The 16,306-nt window shown below is 37.1% G+C and overlaps 1 protein-coding gene across 2 annotated transcripts in view; it reads right to left on the bottom strand.

Annotated features, from left to right (window-relative positions):
- The window catches only part of MTA3 (metastasis associated 1 family member 3), a 120,078-nt gene that overhangs the window by 68,825 nt on the left and 34,947 nt on the right, over nucleotides 1-16,306 (bottom strand). For both annotated transcript variants that reach the window (XM_088527407.1, XM_088527409.1), the window contains exon 7: nucleotides 5,096-5,198. In XM_088527407.1, the coding sequence (XP_088383533.1) occupies nucleotides 5,096-5,198 (103 nt within the window). The remainder of the gene's footprint in view (nucleotides 1-5,095; nucleotides 5,199-16,306) is intronic.

Raw genomic sequence — 16,306 nt, forward strand, 5'->3', positions numbered from 1 at the left:
GTCCACAAACCAGTCCTAAGGATAAGGCTGTATTGTGACCCTCTTTCCTGATCATCAGTCAATCCCTTTAAACATGTTGGCATCGAAGAAGGTTGTAACTGAACAGTCTTTCCTGTAACCCTCCTGTCTCTACTGCTCTAACCAGGAAAGCAACACACAGCACGACTATATCTGCCTTCTGCTGCTAAACTTTCTGGTTAATATTTCCTTTTGCATAATTTGGTCAGTATGGCATGCTGACCATACTTCTAAAGTAAAAATCAGAGTATATTGTAGAATTTGCAAATAATATGTCCTCACAGATAGCTCATGTCAAGTTGCCTTCAGACTTTCTAGGCAGATGTGAATTAGGCTGGTTCGTAAGGCAATATCAAGGCATAATGTAAAGCTGGATTTACTTTGGATAAGGGATACAGAAGTAAGAACTGATGTGCTAGCTGACATCACTACCAAGGCTATACTTGAGCAGAAAAGGACCACAACTGCTCCTTAAAGACTGTTTGGGAATGGTGGGGTTACGTGAGACCAAAAAGGTAAAAAACACTACAAAATACAGGCAGTGTGTCACTTTAAAGGGGTGGAGAATCTGAGGCCCCGTCTCGAAAGCAACTCGATCGCCAGGTCAGCTTTTGGACACTGGGTTTTTCAGACAGCCCACAAAAGCACAGGAATCTTAGAGCACTTCGCTCTTAAATGGTAACCTAGTCCCAAATCTTAACAGTGATCACTAGGTGCGCTGTATAATCCAGCCAATATGATTAAAATTCCAAATTTAAATGCTAATTTTAGTAGTAAAACCATTTTAATGTTATATTTTAATTAAAAATAGAGGTATGAGGTGCACACCTATATAAAGCTCGTAAACATTTCATTTGTGATTTTTTGCTCTTATTATTCTTTTTAATCCAAAGGTACAGAGCAATGACCATTTTTAAAACTTTAAAAATAAAAATCAATGCCCATTTCCAGAAAGTGCATGACTGTCTTCACCTACCTGCTGGTAAATTTAAATTAAAAAACTTTCCAGGCTGCTCATGCAAAACAGACTGAACAGTAAGATCTTAACTACTCTTTCTTGCTGTTGTTTTTTTGTTTTGGAAGATGGACTCTTTAATGTTCCATAAATTGATGGAATCCAAAGAACAACTAAAAATACTTAAATAGAACTATGTTTAATTAAACGTAACAATAATAAATTAATGTAATAATAATTTAAAAACCTGCGTTCAGCAGACTAGTAACCGATCAGTTAGTCAATAAGTAATTAGAAGTATTTGAAACTTCAAGGTAACTTCAAACAGGAACAACCACCTCCCACACCACCCAAAACAAGCTAGGCAAGCTGACCTGGGCCAAAAAGCTTGCAGAAAGCAAATTACACAGGTGGCAGTGGGATGGACAAGAATGAAAACCAGTTGCTGGTATCAACGGAGATCATTCTTTGCACAGATTCTGAAAGCAAACAGGTATAAGAGCTCTAACAGCTAGACAAAATGATCCCGTGTTATCTTGCTTAGGTAATTGTAATCTTATTTTAATTATCTTAAACATTTGAATGAAGAAAGTTCTCTCCAGGCCTTATTACAGCTATTATAGCTGACAAATGTAGAGCAAAACAAAATAGCCTGGTACCAGAAACAAAGACTATGGAATAAATCCACAAGTTCTGTAAAACTCAGCAATACTTACATGGAAAAACAAACAAACGAACAAGCCCCAAAACCTGGTAGTGAACTTTCTAGGGATGAACCGGTTCACTTTTGGAGCACTGATCCAGAACAGCTTCAGAGGCCTGGCCCGCAGAGGCATTCCTTGCGCAGCCACGTTCCAGAACGATGCAAGTTATGGGCACCATTCAACTGATTTTATTACTGTATTTTGTATAACTGCCAATGGTTTTACAAGCTTCAGGAAACAAATGTGGACTTATTAAGATGATAAGAACACATGTGTCAAATACTCCACTTATCATTATTTTATTGTGCCTCAGAGCCCTGGATTCCAACAAAGCTTTAGATCATACACTTTATAGCACTGATACACTGCTTCAAACTTCTGTTAACTCCAATCTGTAACATGCATTTAAAAACATACACTGGGACACTGCCCTGCATTGAAGGGAGTAATAGGGGTTTAGTTTAGAGTTTTACAGTGTTTACAGCATGGGGGAACGTGAGAAGAGGGGGTGGTCGCGGTTAGCAGCGCTGGCAGCTGGAGGTGGGATCAGTATCTTGTTACTGAAGGGAAGCAGGCCAAGAACACGGGGGCATGATGAAAACCTCAGAAACAAGAAAAAAATTCACAGCAATACCTTAAATAGATCCGAAAAGGCAATGAAACCAAAGAAACGAAGCAATTGGGAAATAAAATAATGATAACCTGGATGAAAGTTGTGGCTGTGGCCATACTGGATGAGGAATTTTGAAGGTATTATACAGAAAGAGCTGGCAGGATCTAAATACAACCTGTATTAAGACTTAGCCATTTGAGCGAGAATATGATGGTGTGAGGATTTGCAGGGATGTCCAAGACAAAAAAAAGAGCGTAAGTTATCAACTCATATGACAGGAAATTTGGCAATGTGGTACTATGTCAGATAATACTTCTTGAAATTATTAAAATTTCTTCCCTGTTTCTCTGTGCACAAAGCAATAGTGAACAACGGCACTTTAAAGGAAAAAAAAAAAAAAAAGAGAGAGAGAGAGAGAAAATGCCTGTATAAAAAGTAGTACTACGCACAAACAGCTCCTACAAAAAATACTGTCATTTTTGAAACATTTCTACAAGAAATCTGAGACGAATTTTGAGAAAGTAATTTCCTGACAGGATCTATTTGAAGAAAAAAATATTAAAGCTATTACTGTGGGGTCCTTGTGCTGCAAAATCTGACTTTTTCATATGTCCAAGATGAGCTACAACCACACTTATATGGCAAATAGAAAAACTGGACTCTTAAGAAAGAAAGAAAAAAAAACATAGAAAAAGAGGGGAAAAAAGATTAAAAACCAAACAAGTGAAAATCTTTCAGAAAAATACCAGGTGAATCCCACCAAAAACTCAGGGAAATAAAATCTAAAGCATATTAAAATTAATCACAAAGAATTGCACCATACTCTTGGGTGACAGAGCAGCAAGGGAAGTTCAATGTTAACACTGAGAAAATACTCAGCTGTGTGTACACACACAAAGTGATAAATTACTTATGCTTATTCTGTAAGAAAACATAGGATTTCCTATAGACAGTATAGTGAAAACCTGAGCTCAGTACTTAGTAAATAGGAAATATATATATATATATATATATATATATAAAGAGATTACCAGAAGAAAAATGGAAAAACGAACAGAAGAACATTTTTAGTTACTGTATAAGCCTACATTGCATCCACACTTGTTATGGTTTTGGTCTCCATCTGAAAATTTGCCATTAATACAATAAAATACAGAGAGGACACCACCAGGGGATGGCCAGTAGCAGAGAACAGTTCCCAGATGAACATATACGAAAGAGACAATTTTTCAGCTGGGAAAGGATGATGAATCCCCACGGGTTTACTAACCAACCCTGACAATGACATTCAATAAAGGGAAGTACAGCGCGTGCACTGGGGAAGCTAAAGCAGGGGCTGTGGGCAGACAGGCTGGAGAGCAGCTTTGCCAGAAGGTCCTGAGGGGCCTGGGCCTGGTGGTGAAGCCGGGTGCAGGGTAGCCGGGAGGCCCTTGGTGCAGGAAGGGCAAGAGCTCCCCAGGCTGCGTGAGGAAGAACGATGCCACAGGCTGGGGGACAGGATCCTTCTCGCCCGCTCAGCCCCTGGGAGGTCGCACCTGGAGCGCTGGGTCCAGGTCTGGGCCCCCCAGTACGAGACACAGACTCACTGGCAGCCCAGGGTCACTGAGATGATGACGGACCGAAGCACCTCTCATATGAGGAGAGGCTGGGGGAGCTGGGACTGCTCATTTTGGAGAAGGCTCAGGGGGGATCTCTTCAGCATCAGTCTGAAGGGAGAAAGTAAAGATGGAGCCAACTTTCTCAGTGGCAGCCTGAGGAAGGACAAGAGGCAGCGGGCACAAATACAGCAAGTTCCACTTACGCTGAGGAACATGAATGTGTTGCTGTTCGCACAGGTAGCGAGAGCACTCCAGCACCACGTCAGACGTGAAAGTGCTGGATCCAGGCTGCTAAAGCCCTTACCCCTCTTCTACCTTGCACTCTTAGCAAGCCAGGTGACACAAAGGTCCTTTGTAATTTGAGTGCATCTGTCTTCAATCTGTTCACTTTCATGCACTGCTTTTCTCTTTTGGAAATACAACATAAACAGTGGGTATACTCTCAACAAACTTGCTTAGAACAAACTACCTCCGGGTGCATGTGCCTCTGGGCATACACCACCTTGCAAACTCACGATTTTCCTCTAATGAACTAGAACTACGTCTTATTTCAGAGGTAAAGTACCTAAGCAAAATAATTTCAGTTAGGTGGATTTTGGTGGCTTCTATATATAGGAAATCTTTCTTTGTTTTCCTTATTATCACATTAATGTTTCTGTCCATTATGAGTTGGAAATGGTGTTAAAAAGATGACCACCTTAAATTGGCATCAGCAACAGCATCTTAAAGTCAATATCTAATCTTTCCTTAATGGAGTCTCATGCTATTTGATGCTTAAAAAGAAGAAAATACACATTTAAAATTAAGTATATGCTACTAGCAGGATATTAAAGTTGAAAAACACCCAAGATTTTTACTGCTGGATAATGTAAACATGACATGAAGAACAGAGCGATTGCAAAATGATGCTGTTGCAGAGCACTTCTAAGCCCCTGCTTGTTCAGTGCTGTGCTTCGTGATGCTCACGTCAGGTGCTCTGAACTTCTGACACAGTGAACATGAGAAGTGACGTGCCCTTGTTCTTGCTCTGAAAGTCTCTGGAAGTTGGGGTGGGAGAGGAAACAATCTACTACACAATACACCCCCCTATGCATTACAACTTGCATTGCTAAAGGAATAAAAACAGAATATATATGAAATATAAGGGAATAAATAGTCAGTAGAAAAAGGAAAAGGAAATTTTTTTATTAGAGGATTTTAATCTTACCGTGCTACAACTAAAAACTGGTCAATCTGACGGTCAGTTAGGGGGCTATCTGGATCCCATACTTTTACTTCCAGCTTTGCCTGTTCTCTGTCATCTAATTCTCCTGTCAAAAGGTAGATGGGACAAAATACTTATTACTCACAATGTTTTTCTCTATGTACTTCTTACACTGTGTTTAAACGAGACATTGTACATTTATTTATATAGATATATACATACAAAGAAACACGAGTAGTTAATAATACAGCAGTTATCCGTTTAAATTCCCTACTGCAGCATCAGTAAAACAAGTATCTTTCCTTAAAAGTAAATTTTAATTTGTTAAAAGGAGGTACTCTTAGGAGGAATAGGATCAAACAACTTCAATAAAACGTGAAGGTACAAGCCTAAAAAAAAAAGTGGGTTTTTAAATTGCTTCTCGATTACATCAATGTTACTGTTTCACTTAAGCCATATTAAAATGAGTTTTACACTTAACTAGCTTTAGCAATTAAATGCTATCCAATTTATATTTTGAATAGGCCTCAAAAGAGAAATGATTATGAAACAATTCCCTAATTTAATTATTAAACTCTTTCTCTCATCAACTATATTATCTACATTGTTAAAATTAACCATTCTATAAAAATCAGTATAAATATGATTTATATATGTAATATATATTATATGTCTATTTATATATATAAAAGAGAAACCAGTTATATTTATTACAAAATGATTTCTAAGGCGACAGCACAAGAAAGTTACTATACGCTATATAATCAATTCCAAACTGAAATTGCCTAAAGGAGAGCAATTTGGGTACATGCACATGACAAACAGGGGTGTTTTAAATTGCTCTCCTACTCAATATTTGGGACCGCAACACATGACAAGGGCAAAGCTACAGAATTGTTCTCTCCTCTTTTTTTTTTTTTTTGTATTTAAAAAAAAAAAGGACCATGTTCTTCCTCCAGTGAATGTGTGACAAATGCAAGTGTTTAGCTGGCCCACTTAACTCTGGCTTTTATGAGCTATTGCAAAAGCAAAAATCTGTTCCCAAACACAGCCGTTCCACTTCCTTTGCAAAGCTAAGCTGCGTGGGTATTTCTCTGTGTATACAAAAAATCATTTGGTCCACATGTTATTTCTTATGGCTTAATGACAACAGCCAGTCTAAACACGCATAGTAGCATGGAGGCACGAAGTAACCTGTACATTTAAGAGACAAGCAGCAGATTGCAAATGAATTACTGGCTCTTTTGAAATCTGGTTATACATCACAAGCTTCGCCAGCACATTCATTCTGGAAGAGAATGAAAACGTGGTGTATATTTATCCTCAAAACACAAGTTATAATTGTAGCATGCTGTCTGGCTAACATTTCTGGGAAAAAAAATAATAACAAGCACACTCTCAAGAAAAAAAAAGAAAGAAAAACAAGGCAAATGATTTTATTTTGATACACAGGTAATAAGATTTGCCTGCTTCATGTCATTTTATGGTTCCTTTAAACTAATTCACATAAAACACGAGACACAAACTGTTAATTTCTAGCACATTTGGGTAGAATCTTATGTCTATAAACTTATTCAATGAACTACACACTTGTCAATAAATTCATTTTTTCCATCTGTGACACATGCTTTGTGGGTGATGTTCTACATTTTATAAATAGCCTAAGAACACCATTTCAATCTGTTAATACATAGTTTTTAAATATCTTTTTAAGTTACTTTACTGTTTCAGGATGGATATCTTATCCTGAAAATTGTAACTGAGGAGCATACAGTGCAATGCTCATATGGGGCAAGCTTCTCACAGAAAGGAAAATATCACAGAAACCCAGCTCCAGTATTCAGCTCTCTCCTGAATAAGCTTGTAGTAAGACGAAAAAATTTGCAATACTAGCCCTTTTTTCTTCAATTACATGTACTTAAACATTTGTTACTACAAAATAGGTTTTTTTTTAATCTTTTGATAAAAATAATTATCTCAAATAATTGCCAAACTATATTTTATAATGGCAGTAGAGAGGGATAGCAATACAAACAGAAGTATCTACGCTAAAACAACCCAACGCAATATTTGCAATATATTTGCAATATAATAAATAATCATTAACTATTGCTACAACAGTTATAGAGATGTTTCCAGACAATACTCTTTGCCAAGCTGTACTTAAGAAATGTGCTTCATCCCTGGTTTGCTGCTTAGATCAGATATTGTCACATAACTAAGCATGGAGAAAAGGAACCAAACAGATCAAATCATGGAGGCAGTCAGGTGCTGAAGAAAAAAATCTTTTAAAAGATAGTTTCAAGAATAAAAATATGATTTACTTCATCTACACGTCCTGAAGAGATCAGCATAGAAATATAAAACAGAAGATAAAATAAAAAATTACATAGGCCTTTCCAAATAATAGTAATTACTAAAAAATCCACAATTTTCCAAAAGCTGTCCCCTTCAAGGCACGTTCTCCCTGTTAACACATCTACATCTACCTTTTACATTTTTGAATGTATAAAACTTATACAAATAGACAAAACCTCAAACCAAACAGGTAATTCCTCGACCAGTAGGATCCATGCAGCTGGAGCTGCTTTTAGGATGCAAATAGCAGGAGGGAGCTCCACTGCAAACATTCTCAGTGCTGCATTGGAGAAGGTTCTCAATTTCTTTCTTGTGGGTGTAAGAAAGTGCTGCCAACAGCAACATATCAATCACCTCCTTTGGCTTCGGAGAAGCACTTGGCTACCTTTGGGATGGCTGGTGTGACATGCCAGCGAATCCAATTTATTTCAAGCACTGCTTCTAACTTCATTATAGCAAATCTAACCCTGAAGATTTATTTTACTGGAAAACACTAGTAGATGGCCAGAAACACAGCTCGCGTTCGCTCCATCAATCATTTTGTGCCTTCATTCTCTTTTTGTTAAATGCAAAACAACATCATCTTAAAAAACAATCTCCTTGCTGTTGTTCTGTCTTTCGATTAGTCATTTTGAACAGGGAAAACACAAGTCCCCTCCACAAAACAGTTCCAAGAAAAATTTCACAGTAGAATAAATGCAACTTAAGCTGAGTCTTAAGACAGAGCTTAAGATGAAATAAAGAAATTCAGAGATCTCATCAGACTTTTAGACTACACCTGCTGCAGATCAGTACGACGCATTCGGATCCAGCATGATTCTACGTTCTTCTTACGACAAAAATAGCTTGCAGTATCATCCATTCCTAGACTGCAGCCCTTTCACTTTCTAGATACACCACAATGCTCCAATATTTGTCCTTTTAAGAAAATAAAATCTGAATGTTTAATAAAACAAAATATAAAAATCTCTAAAATTAATTTTCAAACGATATTTTTTCAGGGAAATCAATGCCAATTGAATTTTTTTTTTAAACAAAGACTGTTGATGAGGTATCTGACTGAAAGAGCACCAGAAGGGCGCTTGTTCATTTGGCATTTTCATTTGCACTATTTTTCAAATCCTCTCCTCCCCCTTTTTTTCCCCCTGAGCACCTGCATTGCTCAACTTTTTGAGTGAATCTGCCTTTCATGACATACAAGGAGGAGGTACCAGCTACAGGTTCCTTCATCATATGGAACATAAAATCTGCAACCGTGATTATTCTGAACCTAAACGTATTTTTCACACACAGCTCCATGTGCTTTATAATAGTGCAAAAACAGGTAACTAATCCCTAAAATTAGACGCCATAGACATTCACACGCCATCTTCACATACTTTATCCTACAGAAAATAAACACAGTATGACATTTTCTCTTGCTGTCTACCTGTAAACAATTTTCCAGACATTAAACTTGTCTACCTAAATTAAAATCTGAACTTTCTCCTCAAATGAGCAATTCACTAGTTACCCTCTAAAACACTGTGGGTGCCTCTATTGTAATATATACGTATATTCTTATACAGCAGTTACTTATTACAAAATATCACACAGCTTTTTGCAAACAACTGACTATGGGTCACCTGAGGCTAAAACCCTTGCCTGAAAATGCAGGTTTAAAGCTTATTATTACTTTATTATATATTTTATTATTATTATTATTTCCACTGGGATGAAGAGTCTTGCATGATGAATAGGAAGAAAAACATCTTTCAGATATATATTCTTTATCTGCTGACACTTAATGAGTTCAGCTCTTCATAAACCAAATTTATAGTAGGCAGCTGGCTTACTGCTGATCTTAAGCAACAGAAATCAGAACTTTTCTCAGCCTAAGTCCTTTGCAGACATATAATTTTTATTATTTGTTTTTATTTGACTTTTTTGGATGATTACCACCATTACTAATAATCAAAATCATTCTGGAAAAATTCCAAAATTAACCCTTGACTCTGAAGAGACAAAAAGAAAAAAAAAAAAAAAAAAGACATTATGCACAAATAAGTAAGTACTCCGGCTAAAGTAACAGGAGAAAGCTTAGATTATTTTAAAACTGTAAGTGAAAAGGAAAATGATCTGCCTACCTTTCAAATACAGAGCAATTCCTCTGCCCTTACTTTGTCTGACAAGAGACATTCAGTTCAGTTAATGGCTTGCATATTTATGCAAGTCTTACAGTAAAATTCAATATAGTAATATAACACATTTTTAAAGACTACCGGCAACAGATAAAGATTGTATAAAAACTGTGGAGTGCAAGCAAAAGATTTCAGGCGATACAAGCCCATCATTTTTCCACAGCAGGCTTCTTAAACAGCTGCTGAACATTTTCCAAGCCAATAAAGCACGTCTAGTTCAATCACATCCTACTCTCCTTAGCTCCAGGAGAGCCATTTCTCCCTGGAAAACCCTTCAAATCAGACTGCCGCCAACTCCAAAGACCTCAGAGCTCCATACACGCTCAGTCCTGCACAAATCAACTGGATATGATCATCGTGTTCCAAATTCCTAGAAATAAACAGGAAGCAAACAGGCGCCATGCGGTTGGAGAGCCCTACAAAACCATCACGTTCTCCGTGCTGCTGCATCGAGGACTGACTGCGCGCGGACGTGCGGAGCTGCAGGAAAGGCCCCGGCAGGAGCGGGGCCAGCCCGGGGGAACCTCCGCAGCTCGGAGGACAGGCCGGGAGCGCCTCAGCGACCGCCACTCCTGGCGCCGTGGGTCTGCTACGGGACTACATGGAGGTGGAATCCCTGGCACCAAAGAACTGCAACAGCAGCCCGTCCTCCCGTTCAAAGAACTGCAACAGCAACCAGTCCTCTCACTCCAGTTTTTCTACAATACTTCTAAAAGCTCTGACCTGGACACCTGCAGCGTATAAAATTACAAGGTCACCTTTAAGGAGAGGCAATCAAGTAATGAAAAGATACCTGAACTTCTTTATTCTGGAGTTTGTTTCTTACCCTCCTGTGACTTCTGAATAACCCAGAATGGTCTGGCTTGCACCAAGATTCCTCTCTATCCCCATTTTAGTCGTTATTTTTTGTGGATATTTAACATTGTGTCACTACATTATATGCTATATAGCATATATATATGCTATACATGTTCTGTATCAATAATGATACTTAATATAACTTTTATATTTTTGTGGCAATTAAAATGTATTTTTCATTTAAATTAATACATATTTAAACAGTTATATCACCTAAGGGAAAAAAAAACAGTATGTATTTCGTAATAAACATTTCATTTCTGTTTTCCTTGGTCATGCATTTCTGATTGCCATGTGCTCCAATCTGAATACAGAGACTTACATCAAGAATTTGGAAAAACGGTTTAGAATATATGAGATAATATGGTTTCCAGGGAATCACAGAGAAAAATGATACTGTCAATAGATATTAATAGTACCGTACTGTATATGGACATTAACAATATTTTAAACACTTGTTTTGGGAAGTGTGATACCACAACAGACCAACATTTCATGTAAAAAGAAAAAAAAAAAAAAAAAGAAAAACTAATTTTAAATGAAAAGTGGTCCTGAAAGTTTTGGGTTTTTTTGACATAAACTTAATGTTAGCAGTATGAGAAATCCCTTTGACTGTACTATTCTAAATAGGGCTATGCTTTTGCATAAAGTTAAACAAATGAAAAATTCACAGGAGGATTTTTGCTTTAAAGATGAAACGCATTTTTGAATTATTCAAGAGTAAAAACACATTTCATTCGCATCTGACATTTGTTTTCAATCTTCTGCTGAGCAGCTTAAAAGAAAATCCGTATTTTAAAAGTGATTACTGTAAAACAGGAAAGGAAACAAAAAGAGCTGAACTCACAATGGTCCACCTGGGCAAAGTTACTGATGTAGAAAAATACTGCAAAGTCAATTAAACCCTGGGATGTAGCTGCTTTGGGAGCGCTCGCTGCAGCACATTACGTTGGGCAATAAGTGCACATAGTGTTGATGCAGAGCAAGTAAGTGCATCCTTCCTAGCACTATCAGACAGACCTTACTTGGGACTTGAACCACCCTGGGCAAGGTGGTAGAGCTATTATTAATAAGGGGGTCTTAACCTTCCCCACGAAGAAGGTAGCAAAGACAGTTTTGCATTACAACCGAAAGATGAACAACAATCTGGCTACTTTAACCTTTGTCCCTCAAGTTACTGAGTGACAGGACGTTCGTAACAAAAAGCACAGAACCACTATCAACGCTTCGGTCTCCTTAAGCAGCTAAAGGCGGCAGGAAATCATGGCTCCTGGCACGAAGTCAACAACTCCAACTAACTTAAAGCACAAGGCAAACCTCAGGGCATTCGGGAGAGAGGGGACAAGAGGGAAAAGCGGGACCTCAGCAACCCCAAAACAGAACCACCAGGACAACTCCCTGCAAACCGTTAAACACTTTTTTGTAAGTTGCAGATTAACAGCACAACTTCTAACTCCAATTTATCACTCCACTGTCAGCATTAAAGCCGTGAATGAGAGACTGAGAGGAGTCCACCTCAGAAATGTCTATTACTAAGTTTGCAGAGAGAAGAACAAAAAGAACCAAGTCAATCCACGGAAGTACTGAATTAAACACTTTTTTTTTTTTTTTTTTTTTTGGCTAATGACTATGAGTAATCTAAAAGATTCTGACTGGAAAAAAATATATATCTATGATCAAGAGATAATGTTGTTTTGCTTTACATTATCTAAAGACTTCAAAGCATGCTATGTTTTGTAATGCAGTTTCCCAATATTTAATAGAGCTTCTGTAGCATATATAGCTGCAATCCGAAATTAGATTTCCCTTCTATCTGCAGTGTTAGGCAAAAGCAAATTAAGTATTCACCAAAAACAGACACAGGCCATTTAACCTGTGCTTTGGGAGTTTAATTTACAGTAAAACTGTTAAATTTCACATGTGCACATTTAACTGCTCAGCAGGTGAATCACTAACTTAGCACACTAGAAGAGGGATGGGCAAACCTGCCATAAAGCGTATTAGAAGCCTATTGAAATTTGACATAATCAACATTGTAAAGAGTATTTTACTATTTATGCCAATTGTGTATTCGACAGTTAATTACAAAAAGTTTACGTTAACTACTTGAATGACAAAGAAAAAAAACCGTTCAGATCAGAGCAAGACAAGTTTGTTAATCCTTAAGGAGAAGCTCCCTCATTAGGAGATCTTAGAGAAAATTTTTGATGTCCACCCAATGTCCAGAATGTAACAAAGAATTCCACTTGAGAATTTAGCTGAGCTAGCATAAATAGAAATTATTACTCATTACCGCATTTTGCGCCAGTGATCCTCAAAGTTCTCCCTGCTTCTAGTGGCCTATTCTAACTGACATTTTGAAATTCTCATGTATTTTTCTGAAAAAAAAATCCTTTACTTTTGAAGTAAACCTTGAAGCCTCATTGTCTTTCACACTGAAGATGGTAAAGCTTTTTTTTTTTTTTTTTAATTAAAGATTCATGAGCATCTTACTGAAGCAAATGCAAGTTAGGCATAAATATTAGCCTGTATAGTTGCTCCTGAAGGTGATTCTGGCATCAGACGCTGAGCTTTGCTGTTCACGGAAGAGCCTAGAACAGTGCCCCTGCTCTCCCTCCATGTGTGCACAGATAAAGCCAGTCTTTCTTTGCTGCCTGCCCATGTAACTAAGCACAGGCACCCAGGACTTTACGCCCACTAGTTTATCTTGGAAGTCTCAATTTGGCTCATTCGCAAAGCAGCATTAACTATTTCAGAACCACGTACCCTCAAAATCATCAACACGGAGCATTTCTCCCAAGCCCATTGAAGAAGCAAAGCATTTACTCTTTGCAAAACACTGAGTGTGGAGAAGAGCAAACATTTTGTTGGCCAGTTTATCACTGGATTCTATTCTCTATGGACTACTTGCTGTATTAATATGCCAAACTCTCTTATCCTAAGGATGGCATGAAACTGATGACTTAGCACAGATGATGGGACCTATTTTATAAACACAGACAGAACAAGAAGATGCAATACCTGAATGATTTAGGTTTGTCTTGTCATTGCTTATGACATCATATCTACCTTCAGATTTCTTTAAAAATGTCATGGATCTCCAATTTTTAATACTTAAATATTTTTACACTTAATATTTTAAAATAATTTCATATGACCTAATTCAAAAGGCCTGATTCTTTTCATTTCATAACAGAATAAAATCACTCCCACTACATTAAAACTAATAACGATAATCTAGCATAGATGTGTTTGACAAGGGAATCAAGCCGGTACTTTAAACAACTCTTGTAGTTGTCTGGCTAATTTGAGTAATTTTCAAATACAGCAGAGGTCCTTCAAATAAATGGAAACACTGTGTATGATAAAAAACTGAACAGACCCCTTCACTGGAAATCAGAGATCACTGGGTTCTATTAACCTAAAACAGACTTTTCACTTATTTAATGAAACTAGATTTTAGTTTTTATGGAACACATCCAGATATCAGAAAAAAAGCTATATCTCAAGCTCATAAGCATCCTGAACTTTTACAGCTTCAAAAACCCAAAGAGTATGTAAGTGAATTTTGTACATGCCTCTGTTGGTAGCATTTTTAGTCTTAACCTCAAGGAATTTCAATAGGTTGGAACATTAACAGGTTTAAAATCCAAATTTGACATTCTAATAAATCAGAGAAGCTGTAGGAAGCTAACAGGCTCTTATAAGAACAGCTGAATTTTAGTAAGAAGCAGAAAATAGAGAAGACTTTAGTAACTGCTCACAAAACAATTATTTTGTTCTTTTTCAAAGCGGAGACATGCTCTAAAGGTCTTGGATACGAGCTCCTTGGACATCATCTAAAATTTACAGCTTAAATTCCCCTAACTGCTACCCTTCCTCCTATTAAGTGCTCAGCTATTTGAGCTCCATTAATTCTAAAATATCTTGCCTTCAAAAAATGGAATTGATTGCACAGCAAGTGCTACTCCTAGGCTCTCTCCAGATAGTTTCAGATGTGCAAGAGGGCCTCTGGATTTTACACGAATACTCTGAAAGCGGTTTGTCTTTATACTTATTAAGAAAAAATAAGCTTCAAACAATATCCTACAGGCTGCTGCTTTGTCTGTTTAGAGCCTGTGATTCCAGAACAAGCACCACAGCAGAGCCCGTTTAAATCCTGATACAAGAAATAAGCAGTGCTGGGCTAGAGTCATGACTGCAGTAGGGATGCAAAAACTTTGCAAAAACTGCATGTGCTGCAGCAGTCCACAGACATTTATAATCTGTTATGAATCTTATAAATAAGCTTTTATAAACCAAATATCACATACCTACCAGAGTTCTTCAGAGAAATTAGGCAGTATATACACAAAGAAGCTCAAGCTGAGAGTGTACTGGATGTCTACTAGGTTTTCAACAAGGTTCAAGAAAACTGAGTAAGCACAAGTAAAAGGACAACATCTCTCATGTGGATAAATACTATAACGGTCTCTATTATAGTTGTTTTTACATTTGTGAACTAAGTTTCTTGAAAATGCTGATTTCATATTTAAGCATTTTAAACCATCTTAAAAAAAAAATCACTGTCCTATCAAATCCTGTTGTACAAGTTTTATCCATTATTGCTAAACAAAACAAAATTAACATATTTTCCCCCACAACCACTCTTGTTCTTCATATTTTCTTAAAATTATGAGACAACTATTAATTTTTGTTATCTTTTATAATTTTATTAATTTTCTTGTAAAAAAATGTACATACCCTTTTATTTTTTTTTTTAACAACAAAAGAATCACAATTAGTTCCACACATTTACATAACAAAGATGAACAGAAGACAGCCATGACAATGTTCTTTATTAGGTTTATTTAGAAACTTCTGCTTGCTTCAGAAATTTCCATACAGCTTTGACAGAGATGGGAACAATTAACGACCTTTGCTGGCTCTGTCCCAGGCTTTGCATCTGATTCACAACACCATGCAGAAATTAAAGCAAGCCATTACTTGAGAAATTACTGCTTTGGCCAATGAGGCTCTTTTAAACACTTGGCTTCCCTATCTATAATAACACTTTGCTGTGTTTGTAGAGCTAAGCTGTCATGCATTTTATTGCATGACAACTACAATTAGACCCACAACAACTTTCATAGGGTAGAAAGACTAGCACAGGCATATGAAACTTTTCAATGTATTAAAAATCCCACAGAGAATCTTTTAAGCTTCATCTTATCCTTAAATATTATTTTATAAACCATGTTCCTAAACTATGTTGGTACTTAAGTACTTCTCTGCTTTCTAGCCAGCCATGTAACATATCATTAAGGGTTCTGCTGCTGGGAAATATTGGTCAAAATGCTGGAATTTTTAAACATTTGGTTTTAAGTAGATGAAGTTAGGAGATAGACTTAGGACTTTGTTCTTTCCCTATCTGAAATTGATCTGTTGCCTGGGAGCAACTTGCCTGATCTTCCTCATTCTTCTCTTTCCCTGGCTATAAAACAGGACTAAATACAATTAGCGTGAGTTAATATGACAGCAGTGTGAATGTATTCAGCACAGTGCATAAAAGCCTGACTTTTCACCTAACAGTGATAATCGTGATTTAAATATACCCCTAAGGTATATTTAACACTTGAACTTACTAGTGGCACATATATATAAAAAAAATGCCGCCTTTCAGATATCTGTGTCCCAATTCCTTAAGTTCTCTGTCAAAGAACTAACATTTTATGCAACTTATTTCCCGCCTTGTATCAATTTCACAGCATGTAAATGGGCTGTTTGCAGCAGATGCCTAAAGCCTGTAGGGATACACTTCCTAACTGGTAAAGAGAAT

This window comes from Tinamus guttatus, unplaced genomic scaffold (assembly GCF_059628265.1).
Source record: "Tinamus guttatus ecotype Peru unplaced genomic scaffold, ASM5962826v1 Tinamus_guttatus_pri_ptg000286l, whole genome shotgun sequence".
Taxonomy (NCBI): Eukaryota; Metazoa; Chordata; class Aves; order Tinamiformes; family Tinamidae; genus Tinamus; species Tinamus guttatus.